The 26,196-nt window shown below is 51.8% G+C and overlaps 12 protein-coding genes across 12 annotated transcripts; 8 read left to right on the forward strand and 4 right to left on the reverse strand.

Annotated features, from left to right (window-relative positions):
- Positions 1–76: 76 nt before the first annotated feature.
- On the reverse strand, positions 77–5,964 carry BDZ99DRAFT_374945 (uncharacterized protein; the record flags this gene model as incomplete). The annotated part of the gene is made up of 4 exons (XM_033714949.1): positions 77–1,859; positions 1,909–2,597; positions 3,114–3,424; positions 3,480–5,964. The coding sequence occupies 4 exons, from the start codon at positions 5,962–5,964 to the stop codon at positions 77–79; spliced, it is 5,268 nt and encodes a 1,755-aa protein (XP_033584182.1).
- Positions 5,965–6,161: 197 nt separating this feature from the next.
- On the forward strand, positions 6,162–7,737 carry BDZ99DRAFT_456975 (SNF7 family protein). The gene is made up of 7 exons (XM_033718583.1): positions 6,162–6,300; positions 6,352–6,375; positions 6,425–6,615; positions 6,681–6,741; positions 6,796–6,844; positions 6,894–7,102; positions 7,154–7,737. Exons 1-7 carry the CDS (start codon positions 6,295–6,297, stop codon positions 7,274–7,276), a joined length of 663 nt encoding a protein of 220 aa, XP_033584183.1. The 5' UTR covers positions 6,162–6,294; the 3' UTR covers positions 7,277–7,737.
- On the forward strand, positions 7,564–8,666 carry BDZ99DRAFT_11255 (uncharacterized protein). Its single transcript, XM_033712429.1, has 2 exons — positions 7,564–8,287; positions 8,469–8,666. Exons 1-2 carry the CDS (start codon positions 7,851–7,853, stop codon positions 8,563–8,565), a joined length of 534 nt encoding a protein of 177 aa, XP_033584184.1. The 5' UTR covers positions 7,564–7,850; the 3' UTR covers positions 8,566–8,666.
- Positions 8,656–10,397, forward strand: BDZ99DRAFT_484166 (PP2C-domain-containing protein; the record flags this gene model as incomplete). Its single annotated transcript, XM_033722624.1, has 2 exons — positions 8,656–9,954; positions 10,011–10,397. 2 exons carry the CDS (start codon positions 8,656–8,658, stop codon positions 10,395–10,397), a joined length of 1,686 nt encoding a protein of 561 aa, XP_033584185.1.
- Positions 10,398–10,988: 591 nt separating this feature from the next.
- Positions 10,989–12,348, forward strand: BDZ99DRAFT_374369 (CBS-domain-containing protein; the record flags this gene model as incomplete). The annotated part of the gene is made up of 6 exons (XM_033714917.1): positions 10,989–11,162; positions 11,232–11,355; positions 11,410–11,559; positions 11,608–11,964; positions 12,011–12,120; positions 12,166–12,348. The coding sequence occupies 6 exons, from the start codon at positions 10,989–10,991 to the stop codon at positions 12,346–12,348; spliced, it is 1,098 nt and encodes a 365-aa protein (XP_033584186.1).
- A 719-nt stretch (positions 12,349–13,067) lies between these two features.
- Positions 13,068–14,123, forward strand: BDZ99DRAFT_11350 (uncharacterized protein). Its single transcript, XM_033712446.1, has 3 exons — positions 13,068–13,504; positions 13,556–13,705; positions 13,757–14,123. Exons 1-3 carry the CDS (start codon positions 13,380–13,382, stop codon positions 13,929–13,931), a joined length of 450 nt encoding a protein of 149 aa, XP_033584187.1. The 5' UTR covers positions 13,068–13,379; the 3' UTR covers positions 13,932–14,123.
- An 873-nt stretch (positions 14,124–14,996) lies between these two features.
- On the reverse strand, positions 14,997–15,860 carry BDZ99DRAFT_513468 (uncharacterized protein; the record flags this gene model as incomplete). Its single annotated transcript, XM_033724712.1, has 1 exon — positions 14,997–15,860. The coding sequence occupies one exon, from the start codon at positions 15,858–15,860 to the stop codon at positions 14,997–14,999; it is 864 nt and encodes a 287-aa protein (XP_033584188.1).
- A 146-nt stretch (positions 15,861–16,006) lies between these two features.
- On the reverse strand, positions 16,007–16,687 carry BDZ99DRAFT_513469 (uncharacterized protein; the record flags this gene model as incomplete). Its single annotated transcript, XM_033724713.1, has 1 exon — positions 16,007–16,687. The coding sequence occupies one exon, from the start codon at positions 16,685–16,687 to the stop codon at positions 16,007–16,009; it is 681 nt and encodes a 226-aa protein (XP_033584189.1).
- A 2,277-nt stretch (positions 16,688–18,964) lies between these two features.
- On the forward strand, positions 18,965–20,443 carry BDZ99DRAFT_456979 (uncharacterized protein). Its single transcript, XM_033718584.1, has one exon. The coding sequence runs from the start codon at positions 19,080–19,082 to the stop codon at positions 20,280–20,282; it is 1,203 nt and encodes a 400-aa protein (XP_033584190.1). The 5' UTR covers positions 18,965–19,079; the 3' UTR covers positions 20,283–20,443.
- A 451-nt stretch (positions 20,444–20,894) lies between these two features.
- On the forward strand, positions 20,895–22,142 carry BDZ99DRAFT_470261 (uncharacterized protein; the record flags this gene model as incomplete). The annotated part of the gene is made up of 2 exons (XM_033721620.1): positions 20,895–20,900; positions 21,009–22,142. 2 exons carry the CDS (start codon positions 20,895–20,897, stop codon positions 22,140–22,142), a joined length of 1,140 nt encoding a protein of 379 aa, XP_033584191.1.
- Positions 22,143–22,409: 267 nt separating this feature from the next.
- Positions 22,410–23,665, forward strand: BDZ99DRAFT_529534 (S-adenosyl-L-methionine-dependent methyltransferase; the record flags this gene model as incomplete). Its single annotated transcript, XM_033726408.1, has 2 exons — positions 22,410–23,186; positions 23,265–23,665. The coding sequence occupies exons 1-2, from the start codon at positions 22,676–22,678 to the stop codon at positions 23,663–23,665; spliced, it is 912 nt and encodes a 303-aa protein (XP_033584192.1). The 5' UTR covers positions 22,410–22,675.
- A 4-nt stretch (positions 23,666–23,669) lies between these two features.
- BDZ99DRAFT_431150 (mixed-linked glucanase precursor) lies at positions 23,670–25,218 on the reverse strand. Its single transcript, XM_033717274.1, has 6 exons — positions 25,009–25,218; positions 24,944–24,959; positions 24,665–24,890; positions 24,562–24,613; positions 24,137–24,502; positions 23,670–24,088 (listed from the first exon to the last, which is right to left on the reverse strand). The coding sequence occupies exons 1-6, from the start codon at positions 25,135–25,137 to the stop codon at positions 23,924–23,926; spliced, it is 954 nt and encodes a 317-aa protein (XP_033584193.1). The 5' UTR covers positions 25,138–25,218; the 3' UTR covers positions 23,670–23,923.
- Positions 25,219–26,196: the final 978 nt, after the last annotated feature.

Below are 26,196 nucleotides of genomic sequence, written 5' to 3' on the forward strand. Positions count from 1 at the left end.
GCAAACATGATTAACGATAGAAGATGTTCATTACAATGATAAACTCATTCCAACCCCAGTACTCCCACCCCACTCCTCACAAGGGCGGGAGAATCTCACGGCAATTCGGGCACTGCAACCGATACCTCATCCAACCCTCCAAACACGGTGTATGGAAGATATGCCGACAAGGCGTGACCATGTACGCCCTCCTCGCAAGAATATTCCCGCCAATGCCCGCATTACTCTCCACAGACCCACCGCTCGGAATGATCGAAACCTCGATGTCCTGCGTGCAAATCGTGCAATCGAATATCTTCTTCCCCTTGTCCTTGTCCATCGCCTCGCCCGGCTTCGTCGAGGAGCCTGGCTCGTCTTCGGAGACCTGGGTGGAGCCGATTGGCATCATGGCGCCCTCCTCGTCTTCCCGTAGCACGGGATGGTAATCGTATGCTGGCGGTGCCCAGCCTTCTTTGACGAAGAAGCGTGGGCCGAGGATCTCTTGGCTGAGGAGGGCGAAGACTTGTAGGCCCACCCATCCAACGAGGACCATCAACGCTTGGAGGTCGTTCTGAGAGAAGATGATGTTACTGGAAACGGCATAAAGGTAGGATAAAGGAACCAGTCGCGCCATGCTTTGACCAAGCACGTAGTCCCATCGTAAAGCCTTTCGGCAATTGCGCATGACGTTCCTGTAAATCTGAGGGCACCAGAAGGATAGGTAGATAAAAGACACGATGTTGCAATAGACAGATCGAGCTGCGACGGGCCAGGACCCTGCGTGGAGAGTGACGAAGAAGAATACTATGAGTAAGAGGCAGTATCGTGTATACAGTGTGCCAAGTTCAGCTCTAGTAGGCACTGGCTCAACATTCCCTGGCGTTGCAGTGGCAGTTGTAGTATTCTCCGTAGCGGCATCTAGGTCTTGATCCGACGGAATGATAATTGGCGTTGCCCCAGTATCCACCACGGGGCGATTCGCAGTGACGGGCAACGGTAAAGTATCAACACCGGCGGCAGAAACTACTGGAACCACGGGCTGATTACTTTGGGGACCACTTGGACTGGAGGATGCGCGAGGATCTGGAGTAGCGGAGCTCGTGGATGCATCCTGTCTTTGTTGCCGTCGACGCTCTGTAGCTTGAATGGTCCAAATGTCCATCAAGAATCTCAGCTCGAACACAACTGAGAATAGCGCCATAAAGGCTGTCGCGTAGAGCACAAGTAGTGGCTCATCGAGGAAGACGTGCACAAAGACGAGGGTCAAAAACCAGAACCCATCGCCCAAAGCCATCATAGCGACTGAGTAGAAGCTCACACGATTGCGTGTGGATGGCGTCGAGGTTTCCTTCATTTGCTTCACAAGGAACATCAGCTGTGCGGCCAATGTCAACACAAACACAAGCGTGCTGCGTCTCGCCACTTCCATGAATATCTCCACCTTGGCTCCTCTAAGATGCAAGGCCTCCGTACGAGCGTAGTCCGGAGGCCCTTTGGATTCAATTACAAACCCACAGTCAGGTGAGAATGCCATCATTGACATGGAAAGCGGCGAAGCACCAGGAAGAGGCGATCCAGTCGGGAAACGGATCTCATCTTCAATGTTATGCAGATAGTAGGGATTGCTGGTAGGGTATTGCTTGAAGGGAGTTCGGAAAGCAACCGGATGTTGCTGTAAGTAGACCACATATTCGCAATGTGCCGGTGGAAACATTGTCTCACTAGGCTCTGTGGCGGAGTTCCACGGGTTCCATATCGGAAATGGTTGAGACTCTTGTCTGCTAATCACCTCCTGGATAGTACGGTTCAAGAGGGTCTGAGTCTTGTGGTACTGGTTTTCTGATATCGCGAAATGAGGAAGGGCAAATATACCCGCGAACCTGGACACTGTAAGTATACCGATACCGTCGGCACGAAGAAACAACTCACTTTTCACTCGTCGTGCTGAGAAGAATGCCCCCGGACTCGACAAAATGTACGCCGTGCAGCTTGACTTCCCACCAGTTGCCCATAGAACTGTCCTCGCCGATGACCATCCGAGCAATGATCGAGGATACAGTGTCGTTCTCTGCCGTATCTCGGCTGTAGTCTAGTTCGCTGAAATGGAACCGTACATCTCCACTGGTTCCGGTGAGGTTTCTGTCGAAGTCCCATAGTGGGAATATTTGGTCCGGTGCGATAGCTGACAGGTTGAGGCGAGGTGCCCGGACTCCTCGACCGACTTGGGACCTAACCCATTCTCCCTGCACGTATCCGGTGACGTTCTTATATAGGGCAGGGTATTCATCGCCTTCCACAGAGCCATCTAGATACTTCTCCGCTCCCTCTCCCAGTAGATATGTGGTCTGCGCCCTGGCTCGCTGCTTCACTGGGGATAGCAGCTCCCAGGCCAGTCCATCATCTTCCCTGAGCCCAGTTAAGTTCAGCCAGTGTTGAGAAACGCCATCGAAGTCATCATAGCGGGTAGTATTGAGGACATCGAGCGCATCTCTCTCTCGAGTGAGAACGTTCTCGTAGCGCGATTGGTAGGGGAGGCCTTGCTGTTGCGGTTCGGGGGTGTTGAGAATCAGGAACAAGATTATTAGGAGTACCAGGGGCCGTGGATCTCGCTGGGCCATCTATCGCTGATTATCCGCGTCAAGGGCCATGGGTCGAGCTTTGGAGAGGCAGTGCAGAGGTTCGAGGTGGCACGTTGGTTGTAGTTTGGAGCTCGCCCGCCGCTGGCGAAACGTGAAACGTGAACAATATATTACACGTCTTTAATATTACGTCATGCGCTTTCGTGGAGAACGTACAGTTCACTGACAGAATATGGTTCAACAATAGCGATATGGACTGCAAAAGCTTTCGTCTTGATAAGTGTGTTTCATCTATGTACGTGGATGTGTGGAGAGGACGGAGGTGATGTCCTTTTGTTCAACCTTGCGCATTCAGACAGAACTCGGGACGGTCAAATCAAAATGGTATGATCAGCGAGAGTCGCTTCCGCAAACGCCAAACCAATGCTCCGCAGTAATCATCAATCAAACCTCGCCTACGCCGTGCCCAAACTCCCTGAATCTGTGGCCTCATATATATCTTAAGCGTTAGTGGCCGTATTGCGCCAATCCAGGGGGCGCGCCCTCAAGGTCAACTCGTTGCACACCATGCCGAATGTCATTACTCTCGCGAACAAGGTTCGAGAAGTATTTCCGGGCTACTTCTGCCTCTGCTCTTGACTTGCTGGTCTCTTCCTTCTTGACTTGCAATTTCTCCACGTTGCGTTGGAGACCAATACGGAGATCATTGGCAGGTCCTTTAAGTGCTCTGCGGACTTCCGAGCTGATACGCAGGGCATTGGCATGTGTGTAATCAAGTGCCGCTAGTTGGGCAGAGAGCTTGGTACTTAGACGTCGAGGTAACGATCGGGGAATGGACGTCAATGCGTAAGACACACCGACAACCACTAGGTGACGTTAGTAATTGCGAGCGAAGCGCTCTGAATCAGACAGGGCACTTACCGGTAGCGATGAGACCGGGTATTATCAGCCTACGCATGTTGTTGGAGCCCAGGATCTTGGCAGCGCCAACAGCCCCGTCCATCCAGCCAACACCACCCACCATCCTCCCACCTATTACTCCAGCAACAGTCATGGCCATACCAGTGCCGGCGACTTTCTCCTGTCTCTCCCAGAGATTTGCAACGTCGAAGAAGTCCCACACTTCAACTTCAACGTCAACTTGACGGGCTAATGCATGCATCGGCTTCCGGTACATTCTCTCTGGCAAAAACATGACGTCCGCGTAGAGTTTATTACCGAGATGCAATATTCCCAAATTTTTAATACCATTGAAACCTTGTACAGCTCGGTTACGGGCATATTCTTCGCATTGGTGGACTGTCCACGTAATCTCCTGGAGCATGGCGTTCCTGATATCTTCGGCATATTGGTAAGCACTCCATAGTCCCGGGTATGGTATCCCAAGATCCTGCTCCGCTACGCGCTCGATTGAACTGTTTACAGTATCCCTTGTGTGACTGTAGACTTCGGAAGTGGCCGCTTCAACCTCGTGATCAACGGCTTCTCCGGCCTCGGTTCTCGCTTTCTTGGATTGTTCATATGCAGGCATAACCTCGTCCAACTCTGTCTTCACACGCTCGAGCTCTGCTTGTGCAACCTCGCGATTCACCGATGCGAGGTTGTTGACATCGCCCAACACGTTCAGGAGGTAAGTCTTCGCAGGGGCCAATTTCGATCGAGCACGCTTCTCCAAAACGAATCGGCGTAGGGACGATTCTAACTCTTCGAAGTCTTGTAGCTTTTCCCGCTCTTTGCCTTTGCCCTTGCCGCCTGGAGAACCAGGTTCGCCGTGTTTGCCCTTCGGCTCGTCGTCATCATCTCCGTCTGGATCGTCGGAGAAAGCTGCCACTCCAGAAGAGCCAGACGCGGATCCTCCTGGTCCACCACCACCACCGGGAGCGCCTGCTGGTGCGACTGGAATGGCGTTGCTTGAGACAAAGTGTACCAGTTCAGACGATTCCTTGAAGGTTGCGGGGCTTAGATGTGCCACTTGCTTTAATATCATCTCTTGGCATCTCTGCTTGTCCTTGATGTTGTCGTAGCCATTGACCACCATGAAAATGTAGGCCTTTTCACGGGCTGCATTGAAGATGAACTCCTTGGCCGACTGGGTGAAGTGATTTGCAGCGGATACTACAAACACTACCACGTCGATCTCCTCTTGCCTGGCAAAAATTGCTGTGGTTTTCAAGGAATCATTATTCAAGCCGGGCGCATCGATCAAGGCTATGTCGACCACTCCATTATTGAGCAAGGATTCATCAACGGAGCGAATGTCCTTGATGTATATCTTGCACTGGGAGAAGCGCTCGTTATCTATGACAATTTTTTCGAGGTCTTTGATAGAGAATACAGTGTACGTGCTTTCGTCATGGCGGTTATAGACGGATCCGATTGGAACCGCGTGAACTTCTTCTACGCCACCGTTCTCCCTATAATCAAGAACCTCGCAAAAAATGCTGGTGCATGGTTGCTGGTCCTCCGGTAAAACTTTACGGCGCAATAGAGCATTACAGAACGTCGATTTTCCGGCGTTGAGATCTCCAGTTACAAGTACTTTGCTTGCGGTGTCCTCGATTCTCTCCTTGAGGGATCCGAGATGTCGAATACTCTGTTGTATCTGGCCATCAAGCAACGAAGCAATGGAGCCCTTTTCCAAGGAGTGGACGAGATCCGATTGGTTCCGGCCGCCCATCTTCAGCTCCAGCTTCAGGACCGAAAAGTCTTGAGCGAGCTGGGGAGTGACTAGTCTGGGCTCAGGGGCGGGCTTATGGGCCGCGGCCGAGCTAGATTCAGCTACTGTTGAATCCTCGCCAAGGGACGTCCCTGCTCTTCTTGGTCCCGTTGGCCTTGACGGGCTCTGTATAGGGCTATGGTGGTTGTCCAGGGTAGACTGAGTGTGTTGTAGTCCAGGGCGGGGATCGTTGCGGGACTGAGTCGGTGATTGTTCCGCCTGAACTGAGGGATAATGGGCTGGCCACTTCAAGTTCATCTCCTGGAACCTTTTCAGGGTGTCAATGGTGCCATGGATCGCTCGACCGAGGGCGGTTTTGTTCTGGTTGTAGTAGAGTTGAAGCACATGGCTTGCAACTACGCGTCTCTCATTTTCCGAAGCAGGATTGCTTTCACCGGACAATACAGGTGTATGGCTGGGTGTCGGTCGGTCCTCTAAGATGCCGCTGTGCCACCTGGGGGCGCTGTTCTCGCCATTGTCCAGACTCCCACCGTATCCGGAATCCTGGTCAAGCATCGAGACCAGACGCGCAGCTGCCTCAGGCGTTGAGCCAGTGCCGACGGTCATGTAATTGGGACGTCCTGGAACGTGGCGAGGGAGAAATGACTCCGGCTGGGGTGCTTCGATGCGGTGGTTCGATGACGAACCGGCGGCGGACGCGCCTTCATCGTGTTCGTTCTCGGGCTTCATTGCGGCGATAGAGGCAGTCGTGCGCGAGGACGGATGGGCATGTCGTTGTTGTCGTCGATGGTGGAGACACACAGGGTTAATGATATGGATGTCATAGAAATGGAGTGAGGTCCTCGGTACGACTTTTGAAAGTGGCGACACATCAATGCCAAGCAAAAGCTAAAGCCGGGGGGCCGTTCACCATTCCATCACTCCCGCATCGTCACCCAGCTAAACCAGGAAACGAAAGCACCTTGCAGGGCTGCCGTGCAGAACATACCAAGACCACCACTATATCCAGATACAGTCTTGAATCTTGTCACTATCCATCCCGCGATCGCAGATCTCACCATGAATGCAAGTGTAGAATCCGCGCGCATCCCACCTTAGCTAACACTCTACCCTCAGCTCGTAGAATGGGCGTTCGGAAAGGTATACCTCCCACACGCGCACAAAACGTCCTTTATTGAACTATCGCCAGCGTATGACGCCGGCCGAGCGGCTGCGAAAGCATCAGAGGGCTCTTGAGAAGACACAACGCGAGCTAGATCGGGAACGAGTGAAGCTGGAGAACCAAGAGAAGAAGCTGGTACTGGAAATCAAGAAGAGCGCCAAGAATGGACAAATGGGCCCGCTTAGGATACAAGCCAAAGACCTAGTCAGAACGAGACGGTATAGCTTCCACTATTAAACAGACGGCTTTCTTTAGGTACACTATGTGCTCACTCTACGCGCAGATATATCCAAAAGTTCTACCAGATGCGCACTCAGCTCCAGGCAATCTCTCTACGAATTCAGGTTCGTCTCATCAGGTGGGGCGTTGTCTATGGAGTGATCTAATAGTGTCTGCAGACGGTCCGGAGCAACGAGCAGATGATGCAGTCCATGAAGGGCGCCACAGGCAAGTCATTCAACAGTCGTTCTAAATATTAGTTTCTAATAACCTACAGCACTTCTGGGAAGCATGAACCGGCAAATGAACCTCCCCGCTCTCCAGCGAATCGCCATGGAATTTGAAAAGGAGAACGACATCATGGACCAGCGCCAAGAGATGATGGACGACGCCATCGACGACGTTACAGGACTAGAAGATGAGGAGGAGGGAGAGGAGGTTGTTAACCAGGTCCTAGACGAGATTGGCATTGACCTCGGACAAGCGGTTCGTTTATCTGGCCCAGACACTGAGCAAGCACTAACACGTTCATCACAGCTTGGGGAGGCTCCGTCCGGATTACAGAGCACAGCTGTCGCTGAAGGGCGGGTGGCACAGGCGGTTGGTGGAGATCCAGGCGACGACGACCTCCAGGCACGGCTAGATAGTCTGCGGCGATGATACCACATTTCTCGGGAGCATCCCGTCGGCTTTTGGTTCAAGTCGCCAGCATTGGAGTTAACGGTGGCGTTCAGGAATTATGGGACGGGTGCCTCGATCGGATCGAATTTCCATGCCCTATATCTGTCTTCACTTGCGGTAGTGGCATGTCTCACGATGTAAGCGAAACGACATTGGAGCTACAGAGCTAGTATAAGACTTCATATCATCTAGACATCCTTTGTCATGTCCAAAGGCCTCCTAACCTCTCATATCCGCCTTGTGGTACCTATGCAAGGACACTCAGCTGTCAAGGCTCCAAGCGAAGAGCCCAGGTGCCGAGTTCGTGTGTTTGATCTTGAAGCCAGCAACCAAGTCAGGCAAGGCAGTCCTGTGCTACCGCTTCCTGCGTGGACGTCGTCTTGGTGTGCTTCGAGTCTTGGCTCTATTGATACCTCAGGTTGACCCACAATTCTACTGCCTAGAAATATCAACTTTGCATTTACATATTTCATCAAAAAACGCTAGACTCGAGCGTCGGGTACCTTCGTACCTTTGTCCGAACCACCTAACGCCCCATGATTGGCGCCAATTCATGCCTGGTGAAGACAAAGTGCTTGCGCCTGGATTCCACGGCTGCACGGCCACCTACTCCTATCCGCCAGGCTGCCTAGCCGTTGGAACCGTGACCTGCTGTGTGCAGCGCCACGTTGGAGGCTTACTCGCCGTCCCCAGCCCAAGCCCAAGGTTGACGTGCCAGACGATCGCCCTGCTGCACGACCCAACCTTCCAACAACCCCTCCTAGTCCCCTCCTCGGTGCTGTTCCAAACACGACCAAAACAATCGTGCACCACCGATCCCAGCCAGCCCTTGAACACATTAGCCACTGGTCGTCTGCGTCCTTTACACCTTGTGTTCTATTCTGATCTCCCAGCGACAATACGTCATTCACGGATTGCCGTCAGGGTCCGCCCGCACTCTTGCTTTCCAACCGCGGGGATTGCCTTTCCTCAAAGCTTTTCCACGCAAAAGTCAGTAAGACCTATATCGTGCGCCATTTCCCCCATATTCCCGTGCCATTCGTGTTCCCCGCCCGCGCTTGGCCCGCTTGTCCGTGGCCGCTGGGCTTATGCGCTGCATCGTCACCAGCCTTAGTCCTGGCTCGGAAGAGGCATGTTTGGGCAATCAAGGCTAACTCCGCGCTTCAATTAGACAACATCCGTGCCGCCCAGTCTCCAAAGACTCTCTCCACCAGCTGCCGTTCCTCCCAGCTCCGCGAAGCATCCCGAGCACTTTACCGACTTTCTAGAAGCCCCGATCCGCGCGCAGCCGTACAGCCATCAATCTGGCAGGAAACAAGCGGAGGAGTTTCTCCAACTCGGGAGGACTGTTGAACAGGATGTTCGGCTCCTCTGGAACTCCCGGAAAAGAGGACGAGGGTGTAGTCGAGTCCACCTCTATCACAGACGCTCCGAAGGCTGCGACCGCCAGCGTCCCCTCAGACTCGAGCAATGGAGGAGACAAACGAACGGGCGGAAGCAGTCCCCCAAATCGGAAGCCCAACGATGAGGTCCCTCCAGCCAGCGGTGAGAAGAAGCGGAGAAGCAGTGGGGTATTACGCGCTCGGGACATGTTCTCTAGTGCAAAACAGTCGCTCCATCTTCATGGATCCTCCTCTCCAACCTCGTCAACGACCAGTCCCGACAAAGCTCCCCAGACGCCGATACAGAAGCTTGGTAAGGCAGATCCCGCGCTAAGTGTCCCTCAAGGCGCGCTCAACAACTCGGCCGGAGAGTCGTCTCCAGGGCCACGGTCCACATTTAGAGTTGGAGTTACTGAAGATAAAAACAAGAAATGTCGCAGGACTATGGAAGATACCCATGCTTATCTCTATAATTTCCTCAGTACTCCCGCTCCAGCCTATGGCCCCGACGCCGGCTCCAGGAGTAGGACCTCTGTATCTGATGCCAGCTCGTCCGTCTCAGACGCCACAACGTTACCTGTGACGGAAACAGACAATGGCTACTTCGCTATCTTCGACGGGCACGCAGGGACCTTTGCTGCTGACTGGTGTGGGAAGAAGCTCCATCTTCTACTCGAAGACACCATCAGGAAGAACCCGAATACGCCCATTCCCGAGCTTCTGGATCAGACCTTCACTGCTGTGGATCAGCAGCTCGAGAAATTACCTCTGAAGAACAGCGGATGCACCGCGGTAATAGCTGTGCTCAGGTGGGAGGATCGAGTGCCCAATTCCCAGTCTACGACTGGCTCAGTGTTGTATGCGCCCGCCGCAGTTGCGGCCGTTAAAAGCGCAGCGGAGTCTCAGAACTCCGGCGCAGAAACATCCTCGGGCGAACCCACAGAGCCGCACGCTGCAGAAGCCAAGATACGGAATGACGCTAGCCGTCAGAGGGTCTTATACACAGCGAATGTAGGCGACGCACGCATTGTGCTGTGTCGGAACGGCCGAGCTCTCCGATTGTCGTACGATCACAAAGGCAGCGACGAGAACGAAGGGCGTCGAGTTGCTAGCGCCGGGGGTCTTATTCTCAACAACCGTGTCAATGGTGTCTTGGCTGTCACACGCGCTCTCGGTGATGCCTACATGAAAGATCTGGTCACTGGCCATCCATACACCACCGAAACAGTTATTCAAGCTGATCAGGATGAGTTTCTTATCCTAGCGTGTGACGGGGTATGTCAACCCTTTCACTAACGAAAGTGTGTCTCTGACTAACTTAACTCTTTTAGCTATGGGATGTCTGCTCCGATCAAGAGGCCGTAGACCTTGTCCGCCACACCCAAGACCCCCAGGCAGCATCAAAGCAACTGGTCGAACATGCGCTTGCGCGATTCTCCACGGACAACTTATCTTGCATGATTGTGAGATTCGACAACAATGCGCTCAAGCAACGCAAGAACGAGTCCAGCATGGGAGTTGATGGTGATCATTTAACTGCGAAGGGGGGTATCAGCGAGGCAGATGCCATTGTCTCGCAAGCAAGGAAGCAGCTTGGCGGCGAGAGTGGAGAGTCGGTCGAAAAGGCAGCGTCTGAAATGATTGTGGAAGAAGAGGAAGCGGAGCCGGGACCCGAGCTGAACGCCGAAGCTCTTAAAGCAGCGCACAAAAAGAGCTGATGATTACCAGGGCGTCTATTCGGTTTTGCTTCGTGTTTTCCTCCTTTACAGTCTACTTGCCTCACGGGGGCTTGTCATTTCCAGGGTTGGCGGTTCACAAGCTTTTGGTCGCTTTCTTACATGGGGCCTGTGCCCTGTGCTTCTAGCATAGTTTGTTGTGAAAAGGGCACGTCTCTCAGCAGTGATGACTTAGCTTTGATACTTCTCCTTCCTGTCGACTTAGTTCATGAGAGGGGCTACAATTGTATGATGCAGAAGATGGGATCCACGTTCGCTAGGTAGACGGAACAGAGTAACTTGCAAGAGCTGATATTGTATTGCCATCGACGAGAGTGACTAGCCCTCTTTTTTGGACACACCAATTGATGAGCTAGTGTCTCTAAAACAAGTAGAATACGGCTTGTGTATAGAACCCCATCATTCATCACGTGATACCCCTCCATCAAACCTCACCAGCGGGCCGACCTCTGGAGCTTGCATCGTTCACCCCACAAAACTCACGATAGCCCACGTCGTCCGTCACCTCGCCGCCGCCGACGCGTTTTAGCTGTAGCTCTATGTGCCTACGTGCTAATCTGCCACCTAGCCGCAATGTCTGGACCAGACAACAGCGAGTCGATAGCCCAGGCCGTGCACAGCGTCAATGAGAGCGCTGCGCCAGCACGGCCAGCCTTCGTGCAACCCCGGACGTACCTAGAGCTCTCTCACCCGATTGCGACTCCGAAAACACTCAGTCCAATAGATCGAGAGCAGATGGAAGGCTTGGTGAGTTGTTACCCTTCGCGCGCGGGGTTGCGTGAGACAACACTAGTAACTGGCTGATGCAATCCAAAGCGAATCATACGAGCATTCCTCAAAGTCCGCACCAGCTACGACGTCCTGCCGCTCAGCTTCCGATTGATAGTCCTCGACACGTCGCTGCTCGTGAAAAAAAGCTTGAATATACTCATTCAGAATGGTATGGTCATTCAGCGGAAGGGAAGCACCAGAGGACTAATCAGACTATGTCCAGGCATCGTCTCTGCCCCTTTGTGGGACTCGAAGTCGTCGACATTCGCAGGCCTCCTCACTACTTCCGATTACATGAACGTCATTCAATACTATTGGCAGAACCCTGATGCGCTGGACCAGGTGGATCAATTTCGCCTAAACAGTCTCCGCGGTATGAAGAGTCTACAGAAACAATGGCACAAGGAGCTAACTAGTACAGAGGTGGAAAAGGCCATTGGCGTAGCTCCCATCGAAACCGTTTCCATACATCCCGATAAGCCGCTATACGAAGCATGTCGGAGGATGCTGGAGTCACGCGCAAGAAGAATTCCGCTCGTGGATGTAGACGACGAGACTCAGCGTCACATGGTGGTTAGTGTCGTCACACAATATAGGATACTCAAGTTTATTGCAGTCAACGTAACAGAGACAGAGATGTTAGGGAAGTCCTTGAAAGACATCGGCATGGGATCATTTTCAAATCTTCAGACAGCTCACATGGATACACCTGTCATGGATGTCATCCACATGCTGGTCAAGAAGAACATATCAAGTGTTCCGATTTTGGACACAGATGGTTGGTACATTGGCTTTTTGTAAGTGGCGAAAGCTGACAATCTTAGGCCATGTTCTCAACGTCTTCGAAGCGGTGGATATAATTACGCTTATAAAAGGAGGCTCATACGACGACTTGAATCTCAATGTCGGGGACGCCCTGCTCAAGCGGTCAGATGTAGGTCCGCCATCACGCCAGATGAACACTGCTGACAGCTATAAGGACTTCCCTGGTATCTACACATGTTCACCGGACGATCGCTTGAGTACAATCTTCGACACTATCCGCAGGTCCCGCGTCCATAGGCTAGTCGTCATCGACGAAAATAGACATCTTAAGGGCATGGTGACACTCAGCGACATCCTGGAATACGTTTTGCTGGAAGGCGAAGAAGACGAGAACTAAATCGTCACCGTGTTCAGAATTCGACATCCTCTTTCCAGAACGCGGTACTCCTTACTCGAATTTCGACAGTTGCAAAACCTCCGAGACAGAATTAGATTTCCTTCCGGTTTGACCTCGTTCGGATCCCATCCAGCATGTCTGGTCTGATCCTCACGGTAATCTGGAATGGCCACGATCGATCCAGCGGTGAAAGCCCATGACGTCGCACCAGTACCACTCTTCTGGTCGGTCATAGAGACGTTTTGACTCGGGGAATTAATAGAGCATGTTCTCAATCGGCGTAGATGCTGAAAACCGCCCGGTGGTCTGCAGATGAACAGAAAAGGTTTCATTTTGCGGCCGGTCTCGAGAGCGGGACCCAAGCACTCTATCATAGGACGCGACTCCGAGGCTGCATTAGTCTGCATTAGCAGACTGCATAGCACGTCGGGAGAAGTTGCAGGTGGTCTTAAATGGACTTTGCGACCATCGTCGCAAGTACACTATAAGGAGGGGACGACGATTTCGAAGGAGTTATGTTCGATTGCCCATAAGGCGCCGAGGAACCGCATGAACAGGATCACGACTGACTGAGGGTTGCCGTCCAGTTAATTAGCATAATGAAATCCCCGGTCCCCACATCGGGGCTTGATCATTCATTCTTCCTCAAAATGATGATGAAGTCCGCGGACGTGACGTCAGCGTTTCATGTTCTGTCGCTCCTGACGCTGGTCAAGCGTCCGGGGTGAAAAGCATAAAAGCCACGATCCTTTCGCTGGGGGCGACGTTGCTCAGCCCCACGATGTTCAGCTTCGAAAGCTGAGCCAGGGCATTCTCGCGAACACAGCCCTGCAATAATTCGTAGGGACACATATCTTCATGTCTTTCTCTTCTCTTCTTCCTCGTAACATGCTGGCCTGCTACATTGTTTTCTTCCCTTCAGGTAGACCCGGAGGACTCTTTTCATAATTACTTCTTCTTGTGTACGGAGCGACTCGTGTACCCGACTTCCTTCAGCTCTTCTTCTCTATAGACACCATCATATTTGCAAGATGAAATCCTTTCCTTCTCTTCTGTTGCCGTGTCTTCTCGCTCTGGCACTCCTCGCCGCTGCGGCGCATTGTCCCAGCAGCAACGAGACCAGCATAAATCTACTCATTCGCAGGATAGCTGCAAGGTACAAATGAACTATCCTCTGGGTTTAAAGCTATTCTCTAACACCCAATAGGTTCTCCCAATATGATAGCAATGTGAGAACGGAAGTCCCTCTGTCAATCTCCGCAGTAAACGCATCTGAAGTTTCGAGGACTGCCCACATCGTCGTGGTTCAGGACTCGAGTGTCGACACCGCAACGGCATTTACGACTTCTCAGGACTTGTACGTACAGCACTTATCAAATCATGTTTTCGCTACTAAAGTCAGAGCCAGAGCGACGTCCCAAAGTTCCACGGTCCTGGAATCCAGGTGGTGGCGGTTTAGCAAACCTCAGCATCCTGTCTCCGTTTCCCAGGGATCCCGAGTCATGCTCATGCTGGATGCTGCGCCTGGACAGTCTATCGCGTTACTCGTGGCCGTGGCGGTCGCCATGTTCGCTTTGGGCTGATAAAGAGTTGGAATCTAGGTGCTAAATATCATCCCATATCACATACATCTTAGCAGGACTCCCGTTCCCACTTCCGACCGCAGCCAGAAGTACTCCCAAATTACCGTCAACCACTGCAATCACCGTTGGACGCTCTCAATCGCGCACTGCGTCAGCCCTCCTCGATCTTTTGTGAAGGCACCGCCTCGCGGCAGCCACATCATTCCAGCGTTGCCATGCATCATTCTCCACCGAGATTCACTCAGCTGATGGCAATACTTTTCTCGGTCCAGCACTCAACGTTTGCTTTTGGAGATCGCTCCATCCTGAGCACGTGGTCGCTGCGTCTTTGAGTCTTGAGAGGCTGAAAGGTGCGCTGAGCCAAACATCGTAGTCGCTTGGTGTTTATAGGAGAGAAAAATAGAAGGGGCAGGTGAAGAATGCGACCGTGTTTTGCGTTGTGAGAGAAGGGGGCCTGTCCATGCCAAGATTAGTATTGGACGAGGGAGAAGCTGCGAGTTGGGTGCCAGGATCGAATTTACGCGGCTGCTTCAGCTGGTGTAGAGGTGACATTTTAGAGATATTGGAAAGTAAGTCTGGACTTAGGGTGGCGATATTACTTAGAGGTGGAAGGATCTGCTAAGATGCGAAGTCACCTGAATCACTGCGAGAGGGTCGGGCGGGACAAGGTGCAATTCGAGCTGCGTAACTTCTCTGTTTTCAGGCCAAGATCTACCTCAATAGTGACACCATAGGCCACATTCATAACAAGTGAGGAAATGCATGGAATTTGATGTCTTCCAGTGAGTAAGAGTTTGATTGGTTCTTAGGCCTGACAGTGGCCAGAGCTTAGTATAGCATGCCGCTTTGCACCGTTGATAAAGAGGAAGCTTATGTGAGCACTGTTCTAATTTAAAATTTTAGAAAGCCAATGTAAAGAGTACTTTGTGTGTTGTGAGTTCGAGTTGCTATGATTCAACATCATATCCAGAAATTCATGAAAGGTCGAGGTTCCATTTTGCTGTCATCTTCTCCTTCGGTAATATCCTCTGTTCCAGGTTCAAGGCGAATCGAACAGCCGAGAATCTATTCCCATCGAAGGATGCAGGACCAGTCCAGCACCAGGTGCTTCAGATTATCCTGCATACAACTGCAGCGACACTTGGTATCGAAGCGCGGACGGTCCGCCATTTCCTGCTCCGTGCACTCTTCTAAGGCCTTTCGGTACTTGACCCGCATCTCTGGAGAGATTTGACAATATCCTTCTGGCTCGTCGATGGTTAAAGTGAACTTGCACCCGTTGTGGAAGCGGGCGACGTGCTGGAGGTAGCTCTTCCGCGGACCGTTGTCCTCCGCGCAGCCAAAGTCAATCACCAAGGGCTTATCGTCAGGGCGTTCCATAACGGTAGAGATGCCTTTTTTCCAAGGAGCAACATTCCATATAGTCTTATCGACGAAAAGCTCCACTTTCTCGATGCCCGGACAGTTATGGATCATGACGTTCAAAAACTTGCGCCAGAGATTCATCGGAGTTGGTGGTGTCCAAGTACCTTCCGGTGCTGGAGCGGGTTGCTGGGCGTATGTTTCTAGATCAGGGAAGAGTCGGAGACTGATCTTCTTGAGGTCGCCCAGATGGTGGGCACAGTCGTGGAGAAAGGCTAAAGCACTCTGAATGCTGCCGTGAAAGTGAATCTTCCGGGCGTAGAGTACGGCCGATACTTCGCTATACGTCATTCTAGTGACACTGGAGATTCCAAGATGCATGTCGTTCAGCTTGAATTTGTTGCCCCGAACGTAGTACGTAGTCGTGATGCTTGCAGGCCACGGGAGCTTCTGAATTGGGTAACCGTAAAATGTACGTCTCACTGGTTTGGGATCCGGACGTTCTTCAGGTCGCGGATAGTCTCCAACAAACAGGTCTCCTGGGGGTAGTAGGTATGGGTAGAGCATTTTCCGTAATGCATGATACTGGTAGCATCTGAAGGGGCATTCAGTGCCATACCTGGAGCATCGTTGCGTGTATCCATACAACCATTTTTGAGGATCTCCACGGACACGTCTGACTCCGCTTTCATATCTTTCCAGAGGTTTGCTTCTTATGACAGTAGCGTTGTTGGTAGCACGATCTTGTAAAGGCAGACAGTAAGTCCATTTCCAAACCTCTCAGACGCCGGGATCAGCATCTCCAGTAACTGCACCGATACCCTTGCCTCACGTGCCAACTTCGAAAGCAATTTAGGTATTTCCTTTGTAGGCTTGAATTGAAAACTCCAAGCTGTCTTCGTTCCAGACATGCGACAATTCCAGATCTCATTCACAACTTTCTGGTACCATTTTGTGTCCCGTTTTTCTTTTCTGTTGATTCGGTGCTCGCTGTTGCAAAGTGTGACGGAGCTCATGTAAGCTTCGCCCGATTTGCGCGTGTATTCGTCGGAACAAAGAAGCAACCAGTCGACGGGTTGATTTTGTGATGGTGTTGAGTACGTTTTTACTCGCGTTTCATGAGACAGCTGAGACACAGGGGTAGATTTAGACGTTGACGATTCCGAATGCTGAGTCTTGTAGACAACTATTTCATCGACATCGTTAAGAGCTCTCGAGGACGGAATGCTCCTTTGATCAGACCCATATTTGTTTTCGTCTTCTTCATGAGGTTCGAATTGGTGATTTAGGTCCGATGTACCCACTGGAACGATAATCTCGATTGGATATCCACCAAAGTGTTGAGTGCATTTCATAGCAGCCCAGTTCCACGCAGTTTCCAGTTCCGAAGCCATTTTTCTATTCAAGGACCAGTCGTCGAGGATCAGTTGTCAGGAATCATACGAATGAGAAAAGCGCAGCTCATTCGTTATGATTCTTGCAAACCAAGGATGAACATCCAAAGCCGGAAGTATCATGATCAAGTTTCTCTTCAACACATCGTAGAACGATATAAGTTTGTGCTGCTCTACATGCCTTAGGTCTTTGGGTATCTTCGGAGGTGCGACGGGAAGCGTGATTGGATGTGAGATCCAGTTAATCTCCGGAGCCGTATCGAAGGGCTGGACGAATCTGAATACAGCTGGGGATGTCCAGGCAGAGGATTTTTTCTGCATGGCTGCCTGTCGCAAATGGGAGGCGCGTGGGTTGCTTTGAATCTTTCGCTCCTGCTTAACAGACTGAACTGTCTAAGGGAGCGTCTTAGCAGATCCAGGGTCCCAGATGTTTAAAACTAATTGTAAAGAGAGAGAGAGAGAGAGAGAGAGAAAGGCGACAGGCTATAGGTTGCGAAAGGCAACTAAAGTGTAGCCGCCCGGCCCGAGTGAGTTGAGGAGTGAAGTGAAGCGGTGACGAAGTGGCTCGGGACTCGACCAAATCTATCCACGTGATCAGCTCGCCGTATCGTGAAAGGCTGTCGTATCTTAAGTTGCGTCATAAAATCACAACAGAACTGTGCCATTGATAAGCGATACCTGCTTGCTGGCTCGCCAAAGCTTGCAACTGCGTTTCTCGACTCTTTCGCTCATGCTCTATGTGCTCTCATAACGAAGTCTGTATGGAAGTCTAACTATCATTTTGAACAATCATTAAATCTGCTAGGTCACATGAAGTAGCGGTGGATCAGCGTCCACAGAATAGATGTGACACGTCTTTCCAGACTCAAGTCAGTGCGTTGGAGGCATCATAAGCCGTGGCGAAATAGCGTACACAGATATATGATGCATGGATGTGAAGGAATGGCCGAATCTCCTCGCTCGCTTCATGGTCCAAGTATCTTGAGACGAAATCTCAGTCGAAATGCAGAGGAGGAAACAAAAGGAACTCCGAGGAGCGCGCTCAACAAGAGCATTTTTAGCAATGGATTTGGCTCCGGACTGAAACAGTAGCTACTTACTAGTCGATGTAAAGCATAACGACGAAGGGTTTCTCGGCATTCTAAACTCCGAATCTTCCCTGAATGTAATGCTAGTCCACTTCGTACTTAGCTGACATCCATTACAATCGAGTGTTGTGAAGAGGAGATGATCATTCTTTCCGCCAATATCGTTCTTCTCCCCCCGTATACTGATGCCCCGTATTGTAACGAATGAACATCTTCCTTTCAAGATCCAGAAGGCGAGCGACTTAATGAGAGCAAAATCGACGGCATCTGAAGCCCCGCGTCATAAGCATCGGGCTAGCTATTGGGAACCTGGACTGTGTTTATGACTATACATACCCTAGACACGCTAGGTGGTCCTTAAATTCACTGCATCAACTCACAGAGTCGACCGGGGGTGATGTAATTTGTAGAGGTCAATAAGTCTATAGTTAGCCCGCCGCACTGTGATCCGTGAGTCGAAGAGTGCAAGTTCGAACTGAGATGAAAGATGGGACACGAAGTTCCAAACCCGATACGTGAATAATCACGTGGCATATCGACTCTCCAATATATCGAGTAACTTCGATTCAATAGAGCGGTGATGATAGATTGAGGGAGGTTTCTTCGAGGAATGCGATCTATCTGGCCGGAACCGAATGAAAGGATGCTCACAATTCCGAAATAGATCTGCCCGGCGGCATGTCACGTGGAGTGAATGTCTAGCGCGCGAGAATCCCGACCGGAAAGTTAGGGACCCGGTAGCGTATTGGAGACAGCATCATCCAAGAACCGCAAGTGGACAGCGGGTGGGGGCATATTGGGCTAAGCAAACTGTTGATAGAGAACTGTTCTGGGCGAACGACAGAAAATGAGGCTGTAGCAATAGCCAAAGCAGAAGGCCAGGAAGCATCAATTGCGCTTCCGAGGAATACGGCGCCAAAGAAATGAGACGTGTGCTTTGGGCAGGACGCAGGAGATTTAAGAGGCCTGGGCGTGGGAAACATTTGGCCTGTAAGAAGAGTCGGGCGCTTCCACCATCAGCAGTCGCAACATGACGTGGCTGAGTGCGAAACAACTGCACATTGGATGCAGGCCCCCTGTGGGTGCTGACGGAGGCGTTGGGCCGGCCATTTTAAGCTTGCTGAGGAATGCTGCGCCAATATCACACTGCCTCCCTACATATGAGTAGGGCCGGTCACAGGCGTCAGCCCCAAATCTCGTCCCTCCCCGCTCGGAACAACTTCCTCGAGCCCTCTCGCACCCCCGACAGCAACCACCACAACCCCTCTCATAGCAAACGCGCATATCTGCATTAGGCCGCCAAGATGATGCGCAAGAAGATCAACTACATCAACATCACCCCCATCCCGTCCTACATACCCCGCCAGCTTGCCATCGACATCCTCCACAGCCATGGCGAAGTCATCCAGCTCAACCCGCTAGTTATCGACTACAAGCCCACGAAAGCGCCCCGTGAGGCTCCCGCCGACGAGTTCTACTCCACTTGGTACGACATCACCCAGCGCATCCAGTACGTGCCTGGCACCGGCAAGCTAGGGTCCGGCAAGATCAACTTCAATGGCTGTTTCCATGACATGCCTTGGGGGCTGCAAACACATATCTATGCGCCAGCCGGCGTGGACCTGCGCAATAAATGGCAGATATGCGGCAATCAGCCCGGCGAGCCCCCCGAGCAGCGCGAGATGGGCATCGGAGCCCCGCCCGAGGGCCTGTATCTGCGCGAGGACATCGAGATCAAGTGCAACTTCACCATGGTCTCGTTCGTGAAGAAAGAAACAAAGGCAGCTTCCAAGATCCTTGTTGACAGACTTATCAAGAAGGCCGAATTGCTGGATGCGGGAGTGCTGCACGCAATGATGGAGGATGGAAAGTTGAGGACGCTCAATCCCGCAGACCGTACTAGCACTATGCCCACGCCCATGTCCCCACAGCTCACGTCTGCGATGCCCATGTCTCCGGGACAGCAGTACGTCCTCCCGCGCTCGCCAACGAATCGCTACAGACCTCAAACCGGTGGTGGATACCAGCCTCCTGGCTCACCGGCCTTTGCTCCACAGCAAATGGCTCCTCATTATCAAGGGGTGCCGCAGACATACCAAAATGTCGTCATGGAACTCCCTGGCGACTACTATCACGCACCACAAGATTCTGCGCATCTACAAGCTCCCGATAGATACTCGCATGCCTCGGAAGCTGCTAGTAACTCGCCGAACTCGAACGACGGCCGATGGTCTGTCGCTGCGTCTGACCATCACAGTTCCATCAGCTCCCGCCCTACGTCCTACGCATCCGACCATGGCAGCATGCGATCGCCCGGAATGGAGCAGAAAGGCTTCGCCGCGGAGCTGCCGGCCATGGCAGAAACCCGCGAAGAGCATGATGGATCACGGGATGCCCTGAAGAAGCTTGAGGGCCAAGACCGAAACAGCCAGTATCCCGCAGACCAGAAACAAAACTATCGGCCTTACAACCCAGAGTCGTTCTCGCGACCCCCACCGCCGTACTAATAGAAACGAAGTGCGACTTTTTTTGGGATAGGTAGCAAGGCGTTGATTTGTATACAGGATCTTTTTGTTATACCCGTACTTTTTTGGCCTACAAGGGTACTAGGGGACGGTATTTACTGCGGAGTACCTGTTATATCATGAATGGTTTTGGGAAAAGCAGGTCACGATTTAATGAACTGAATGCTTTAATATTGAATTGACCGGCCATGAATCCGTGCAAATGCTGATGCTTAACTTTGCGCACTGATTCCTCGTTCATTCCTTCACTTTGTGTCTGGCACCCATCGAAAATCTCGCTCGCGCTATCGCCTTCGGCTCCAATAGAGTTTTGAGACTAAACGATTCCTTGCGATGCTTAATGTTCCTCCAGAGCACAAGATGTGAGTACGGCACTTTGATGCTTGTGGCACGGTAGATTACGTGGGAATGGACCTCCCATCTTGCATGCTCACAAGTACAGTACATATATTACTGGACTCCACACTGAATTCAGTTATGGTCTACATAGGTACATAAAGTGCCTTTTATGTCAAACCTTCATTGTTTCAAGACAATTCCTCGATGTGGCAGTGCAGTTCGGCCTGGCTCACGTGGACAAGGTTGCTGTCCAACATGGCGGTACGTGTCTTCTTCACAATCAACTACTGCGTCGAGGGCCATCCAACGTAGTTAATCGTCCCCGCCTGCTGATTTATTATTTCAGACGCTCAAACAGACACGATACAGGATTACCACGCCATGGGCTTAGACCTGTCAAAAGAAGAGGCCTTCGCAATGGTTCGATACCCTTACTCCCCCGCACATATGCTCCGGCAAGAGCAGAGGCGTCAATTTAAAGAGATCCGCTTGGAGAAGCAGCAGCTCTACTGGGAATCTGCTGGCCCGCTCCGTCCCCAAACGATTCCGTTTCTCGAGCTGCCTAGGGAGCTGCGAGACGAGATCTACCGAGCCGTCATTCCTGAGCGCTTAGCTTTGAACAAGCCATGCGTAGTCCCGTATATAATTGTACAAGACGACAGAGCTTCCAGCGGCGAACCGACCGACAAGTCCGAAAGGGAGTATTGGCAGAGGCGTGCAAGGGGTCTCGCGGAGTTGAGGGACCGTCTCCCAATACTGTTCACCAATCATCAAGTTTCTATGGAAGCCCTAGAGCTAGTCTATAACGAAAGATCCTTTCATTTCTTAGACAACGCTCTTCATCCGCGCGAGATGCTTGAGATACTCCCGACGTTACCTCCGACTTCGCTCATAAGGATACGACATCTGCAGTTCGACGTCTGGATGTTCATGTATACGATCCTCGCCGAAGACGATAGATTGCAGCAACAGGGGTGGAATGACCTATTCGAGTTCATCGTCAATCGCATGCATGTTGACTCTATCACTGTGGAACTACCGTTCGATGTCTCTTTCTTCGACCCTCAGCTCCATAGGCAACCGTATAAACACAGCAACGATAAGACTCCACAGACTAGGCTCTGGGACTTGCAGAGCCGAGCGTATTTCTGGCCTGCCGTTCGCCAGCTAGTCACTCTGCTCATGTCGGGGAAGCTTCGAACGCTACGCCTGATTCATCCGGTACCCATCGCTGTGGAGGATGTTGAGAATCTGGACAGCATTAGGATGCTCAGAATCCCGCGGATTCCAGAAATGGACGAAGCCTTGGAGCTTGATGCAGAGATCGAAGTTATAGCGGTGGCCAAGCGCGAGCAGATTCACGCTGGCGGACATATTTGGAAAGATATGATCTTCGCATTACCAACTGAGAGACCGCTTCATGATTTTTCGATTCGCTGTGAAGAGGCCCAGGGAATCTATGGCACTACTACCCTTGAGTTGTCTCGACGGCAAAAGGATTGAGCCAACACTTCTTGTTCGATTTTACTGATTAAGGTTTCCTATCCCGTACTAGCGTATTCCGGCGACTTTCTTATGTCTCCGGGACCTGGTATTACCAGGCCAGACAGTCACTGAACCGACGGTGACCCTTCAATATCTATTTCGATTATTTGCTTCGTTTATGACTCAGCAAGGCCGATTGGTATCGATCCTACAGCGTGGCCAATACCCGTCTACATGCTTCCGGAGACTTTTCAGTTCCAGAAATGTATATCTCTTTCCAGAAATTGGCCTCTGCTCAAAGGTTCCGTAGGCAGCAAACGTACACACGATATCTCTTGAAGGGAATGAGATTTAGCAAATTCGCTCAATCGAGAGCCTTTCCATCGCAGTAGTAAACAACCAGCTCTCAATATCACCAACTCACGAATCAGCGCTTGGCGCATATCCCAAAAGCCTCCGAAATCTCTACCCATCAATTTCCAACCAACCTTCTTATATAAACCCCAAACGTCCCACCTCAAATCATCATCTCAAATCTCCCCTTCAAACTCATGCCCACCACCACACCACGCCTCCTCTCCATCCTAACCCAATTTCTACCCATCACCAGAATGACACCACCCTCCACCGCCACCTTCGCCTCAGCCTACCTTCGCATGACAGGCGGCTGCACCATCCACCTCGCCAACACCATGCTCTCCTTTCCCTCCCTCCCGCCCATCACGCCCGCGTCCTACGTCCTCGACAACGCATGCGGGCCTGGCGTCGTAACCTCCCTCCTCAAGTCCCGCCATCCGGCCGCAAGAGTCATGGCAGCGGACCTCGCGCCCGCCATGCTCGACGAAGTCGATGCGCAGATCCAGCAGAATGGGTGGAGCGGTGTCGAGACCGCCATGCTGGATGTCAGGAACTTAGAAGGATTGGACGACGAGAGTTTCACGCACGTGTTTGCGAATCTCGCGCTGCCGGTGCCGGGGGATCAGGAGAGCGGGATCAAAGCGGCGAGGGAGATGTTTCGGGTGGTTAAGAAAGAGGGCGTGGTGGTGGTGTCGACGTGGGCGGGTGTGTTCATCCATCCCTTCTCACCATTATTTCCAGCCTGGGATAGTAGGAAAGGATGAATGCTGATAGTACCAACAGACCGCGTCTGGCCCGCCGCCTTCACTTCAACCGCCCACCGCATCCGCCCCACCGCGGTCCCCCAGAATGCAATGGCGCTGGAGCCGGAGTACCTTACCGGCTCGTGGCTGCTGCGCCAGCTGGAGGAAGGGGGGTTTGGGAAGAATGTTGAGATCAAGTCTGTGCCGACGTATACGAGTGCGGCAACTCTAGATAAGCTGGTCGAGAATATGTTTATGGCGAAGGGGATGTTTTTTACGGGGTTCGATGAGGAGGAGTTGGGCAAGGCGAAGGTGGTGCTTAAGGAGGAGATGAAGGGGCTGCGGACGTTTGAGGAGGTTGATGGAGGGGTTAGGGTGGGGATGAGGGCTTGGGTTGGGGTTGGGTGGAAGAGGGGGGATGAGGGAGAGGTGGCTTGCTGATTTTAGGTGGTATTGAGAGATAGCGGTTTGCGTGGTTGGGTTTGAGGTAGAAGATGGCACTGGACGGACTATATACACTGTAGCGACCGCGATATCCCTTTACAATTCCCAGCGTAGAATGAAGTTACCATCAATCGAACAATAGTATGGACGTGAAGAGAAATATGAACATGAAGAGAAGACGTGGAGTATGGACACGGCCTCGGCCAAGCTGAAATATATACAAGGAAAGTTATCCTCAAGGAGTCCTCGATCACCCTACGAGACACTGTAGACCTTGACAGAGTTTACAAGCCAGTACTGATCGGCAAACGATTGTGGTTCACTCGCCACATATGCCGGGCAGCTCGGATTGATAGACGCGCACGACGAGGAGCTCCAGACGGACCCCGCCCAGTCGCCGCAGAAGGTGATATCGAAGATCTACCTGCATTAGCCTACTACCCAACAGTTTGCAAGGCCAAAACTCACAATATTCATATTCTGGAAATGCGCATCGAAATTGCAGCCCGCATAGTTCGCAATAGGCTGGCCCCAGCCCGCAGGATTCGGTGTGCCGCTCTTGATGTCACCAGGAACACTGTTCTCGGGGAAGTACCAAACTTCGATGCCCGAGCTGGTCCAGAGGGTGGCGTAAACACCACCGCCGTTTGCGTTGAAGGCGGTGCCGTAGCTCGTAGCAGAACCGCTGACAACGCCACAGCCTGTGTAGCCGCCGCTGGCGCCGCAGTCTGCGTTCCCGGTTGACGTGCCGGACATACCGCCAGAGCCGACGGATGGGACGCAGCCAGAGGAGGTGTGCAGCGTGACTTGATCGTAGGTGTTGAGGTTGACGCCCTGGTTTGAATCAGGCCTGGACTGTGGGAAAGGGATTAGGGTAGAAGAGTAATACGAACTTCTACGATGTCAATTTCCCCTTCATTCGGCCAATTTGGGCCGACCATCCAACTGATCATATTCAGGCTCTCGTTCTTTTATATCGGATATGAGTGTACTTACAAAGCTGGCCAAGCCCCGCAATCACTGCCTGGGATATGGGCGATATCTGCAATGACCAAAGCGTGATTGTAGGATGGGTTGCTCTGCAGCCTTACGCTGTCGCGACCGACACCATTAGGGTCGAGATGGCTCGTGCTGTCAACGCCAATGTAGACTTGGTTGCCGACGGTCTTGAGCAATCCTTCCGATTGGGCTTGAGCTTGAGTGACATAGTTTACATAGCCATCTGGAGGCTTTGTATAAGCTAATGACAGATAGACAAGTGATAAATCTGCGTACGAGTTGGGTCTGAGATCTTGAAAGAGTTAGTTTTAGTTGAGATGTGCAGATGGAGGATGAAGTACACTCTGGACACTGAACTTGCTGAGCCAGTTCGTGTAATCGTACGTGTCTATCAACGAGTAGCTTGTAGCAGGCAAAGCTGATGCACCCCTAAGGAGCGTGATGAAGAGGGGGAGGTACGTTAAAGACATGACTAGTTTCAAATGATCGAGAACAGGAATGAGCGTCGTACAGCACTATTGAGAGCTACGCTGATGCTAGCTTTATAGTAGTAGGCACTGACTTTTTACGCGCCATTAATGCAAGACTAGGCAGGTGATACGTTCAACTCAGCCCATGTGAAGCTGCTAGAAATGTCACTCTGCGATGGACAGAACCGATGACATCCACCATACGCCTGAAGAATGGCTGGCTAAGCGGAGATGTTCCAAGTGTCTTGCGGGGAAGGCCTTGTCTGAGACGAAGGAGATTAGGGGAAACCAGGGAAGAGCGGGAGTAGTTCCCCTTTAGGAATGTCACTGAGGGTGCGTTGGACAATGAGTTGCTCGACGGTGGGAAAGTAACGAGCCATCGGATCAGCAGGAGTTGGAAATGATTGAAGAATAAGTTCACTTTTGTGGGAACCTTGTCGGGAGAAGGATTTAGCTAGAGGGCCTGGAGTATTGATGATGTTGCGATCAGGACATAGTACTCCGATTGGACCCATTGGAACACTAGTCGAATATAACGCCGCTCTCCTACTTTCGACATGCATGGAGTAGCTGGACGTTTCGCTATTCCTTTTCATTGTGCTCTGACCGTTTTGAGACTTTCCTGCTTGCGTAAATACCTGTTAGATGGGACAAGAGAGGACCGTCTGAGAAGGAAAGGCTATAAAGGCGCCAAGTCTGCATCCGAGATAGTAGGTGTTTAGTCCCGGGGGAACTTGCAATCTCTGGATGTTACATCGATAGGAACTCCGAGATACATAAAAGGGCCGCGTTGAGCGGAAATAACAGTCATGGTCTTACTTGTGATCAATTAGATTAATGTTTCGTTTGGCTAGCCGGGGTTCGAGTGCGTGACCCTGGAATTCTCTCTACAGCCCCATTCACGCCCGTAGGATTCTCGAAATGCCGAGCCACGCGGTCAAAGCACCCGCTATGCTGCGTATAAGGTTTACCGGGTGAAGGGTGCATGCAGGGTCGGTGAGCACCAGTTTGGGTCCGATGAGGGCTTCGCGTGGCTTCGGCATACTGTCGAAGTGACGG

This window comes from Mytilinidion resinicola (genome assembly GCF_010093595.1).
Source record: "Mytilinidion resinicola strain CBS 304.34 unplaced genomic scaffold BDZ99scaffold_1, whole genome shotgun sequence".
In the NCBI taxonomy this organism is placed as follows: domain Eukaryota; kingdom Fungi; phylum Ascomycota; class Dothideomycetes; order Mytilinidiales; family Mytilinidiaceae; genus Mytilinidion; species Mytilinidion resinicola.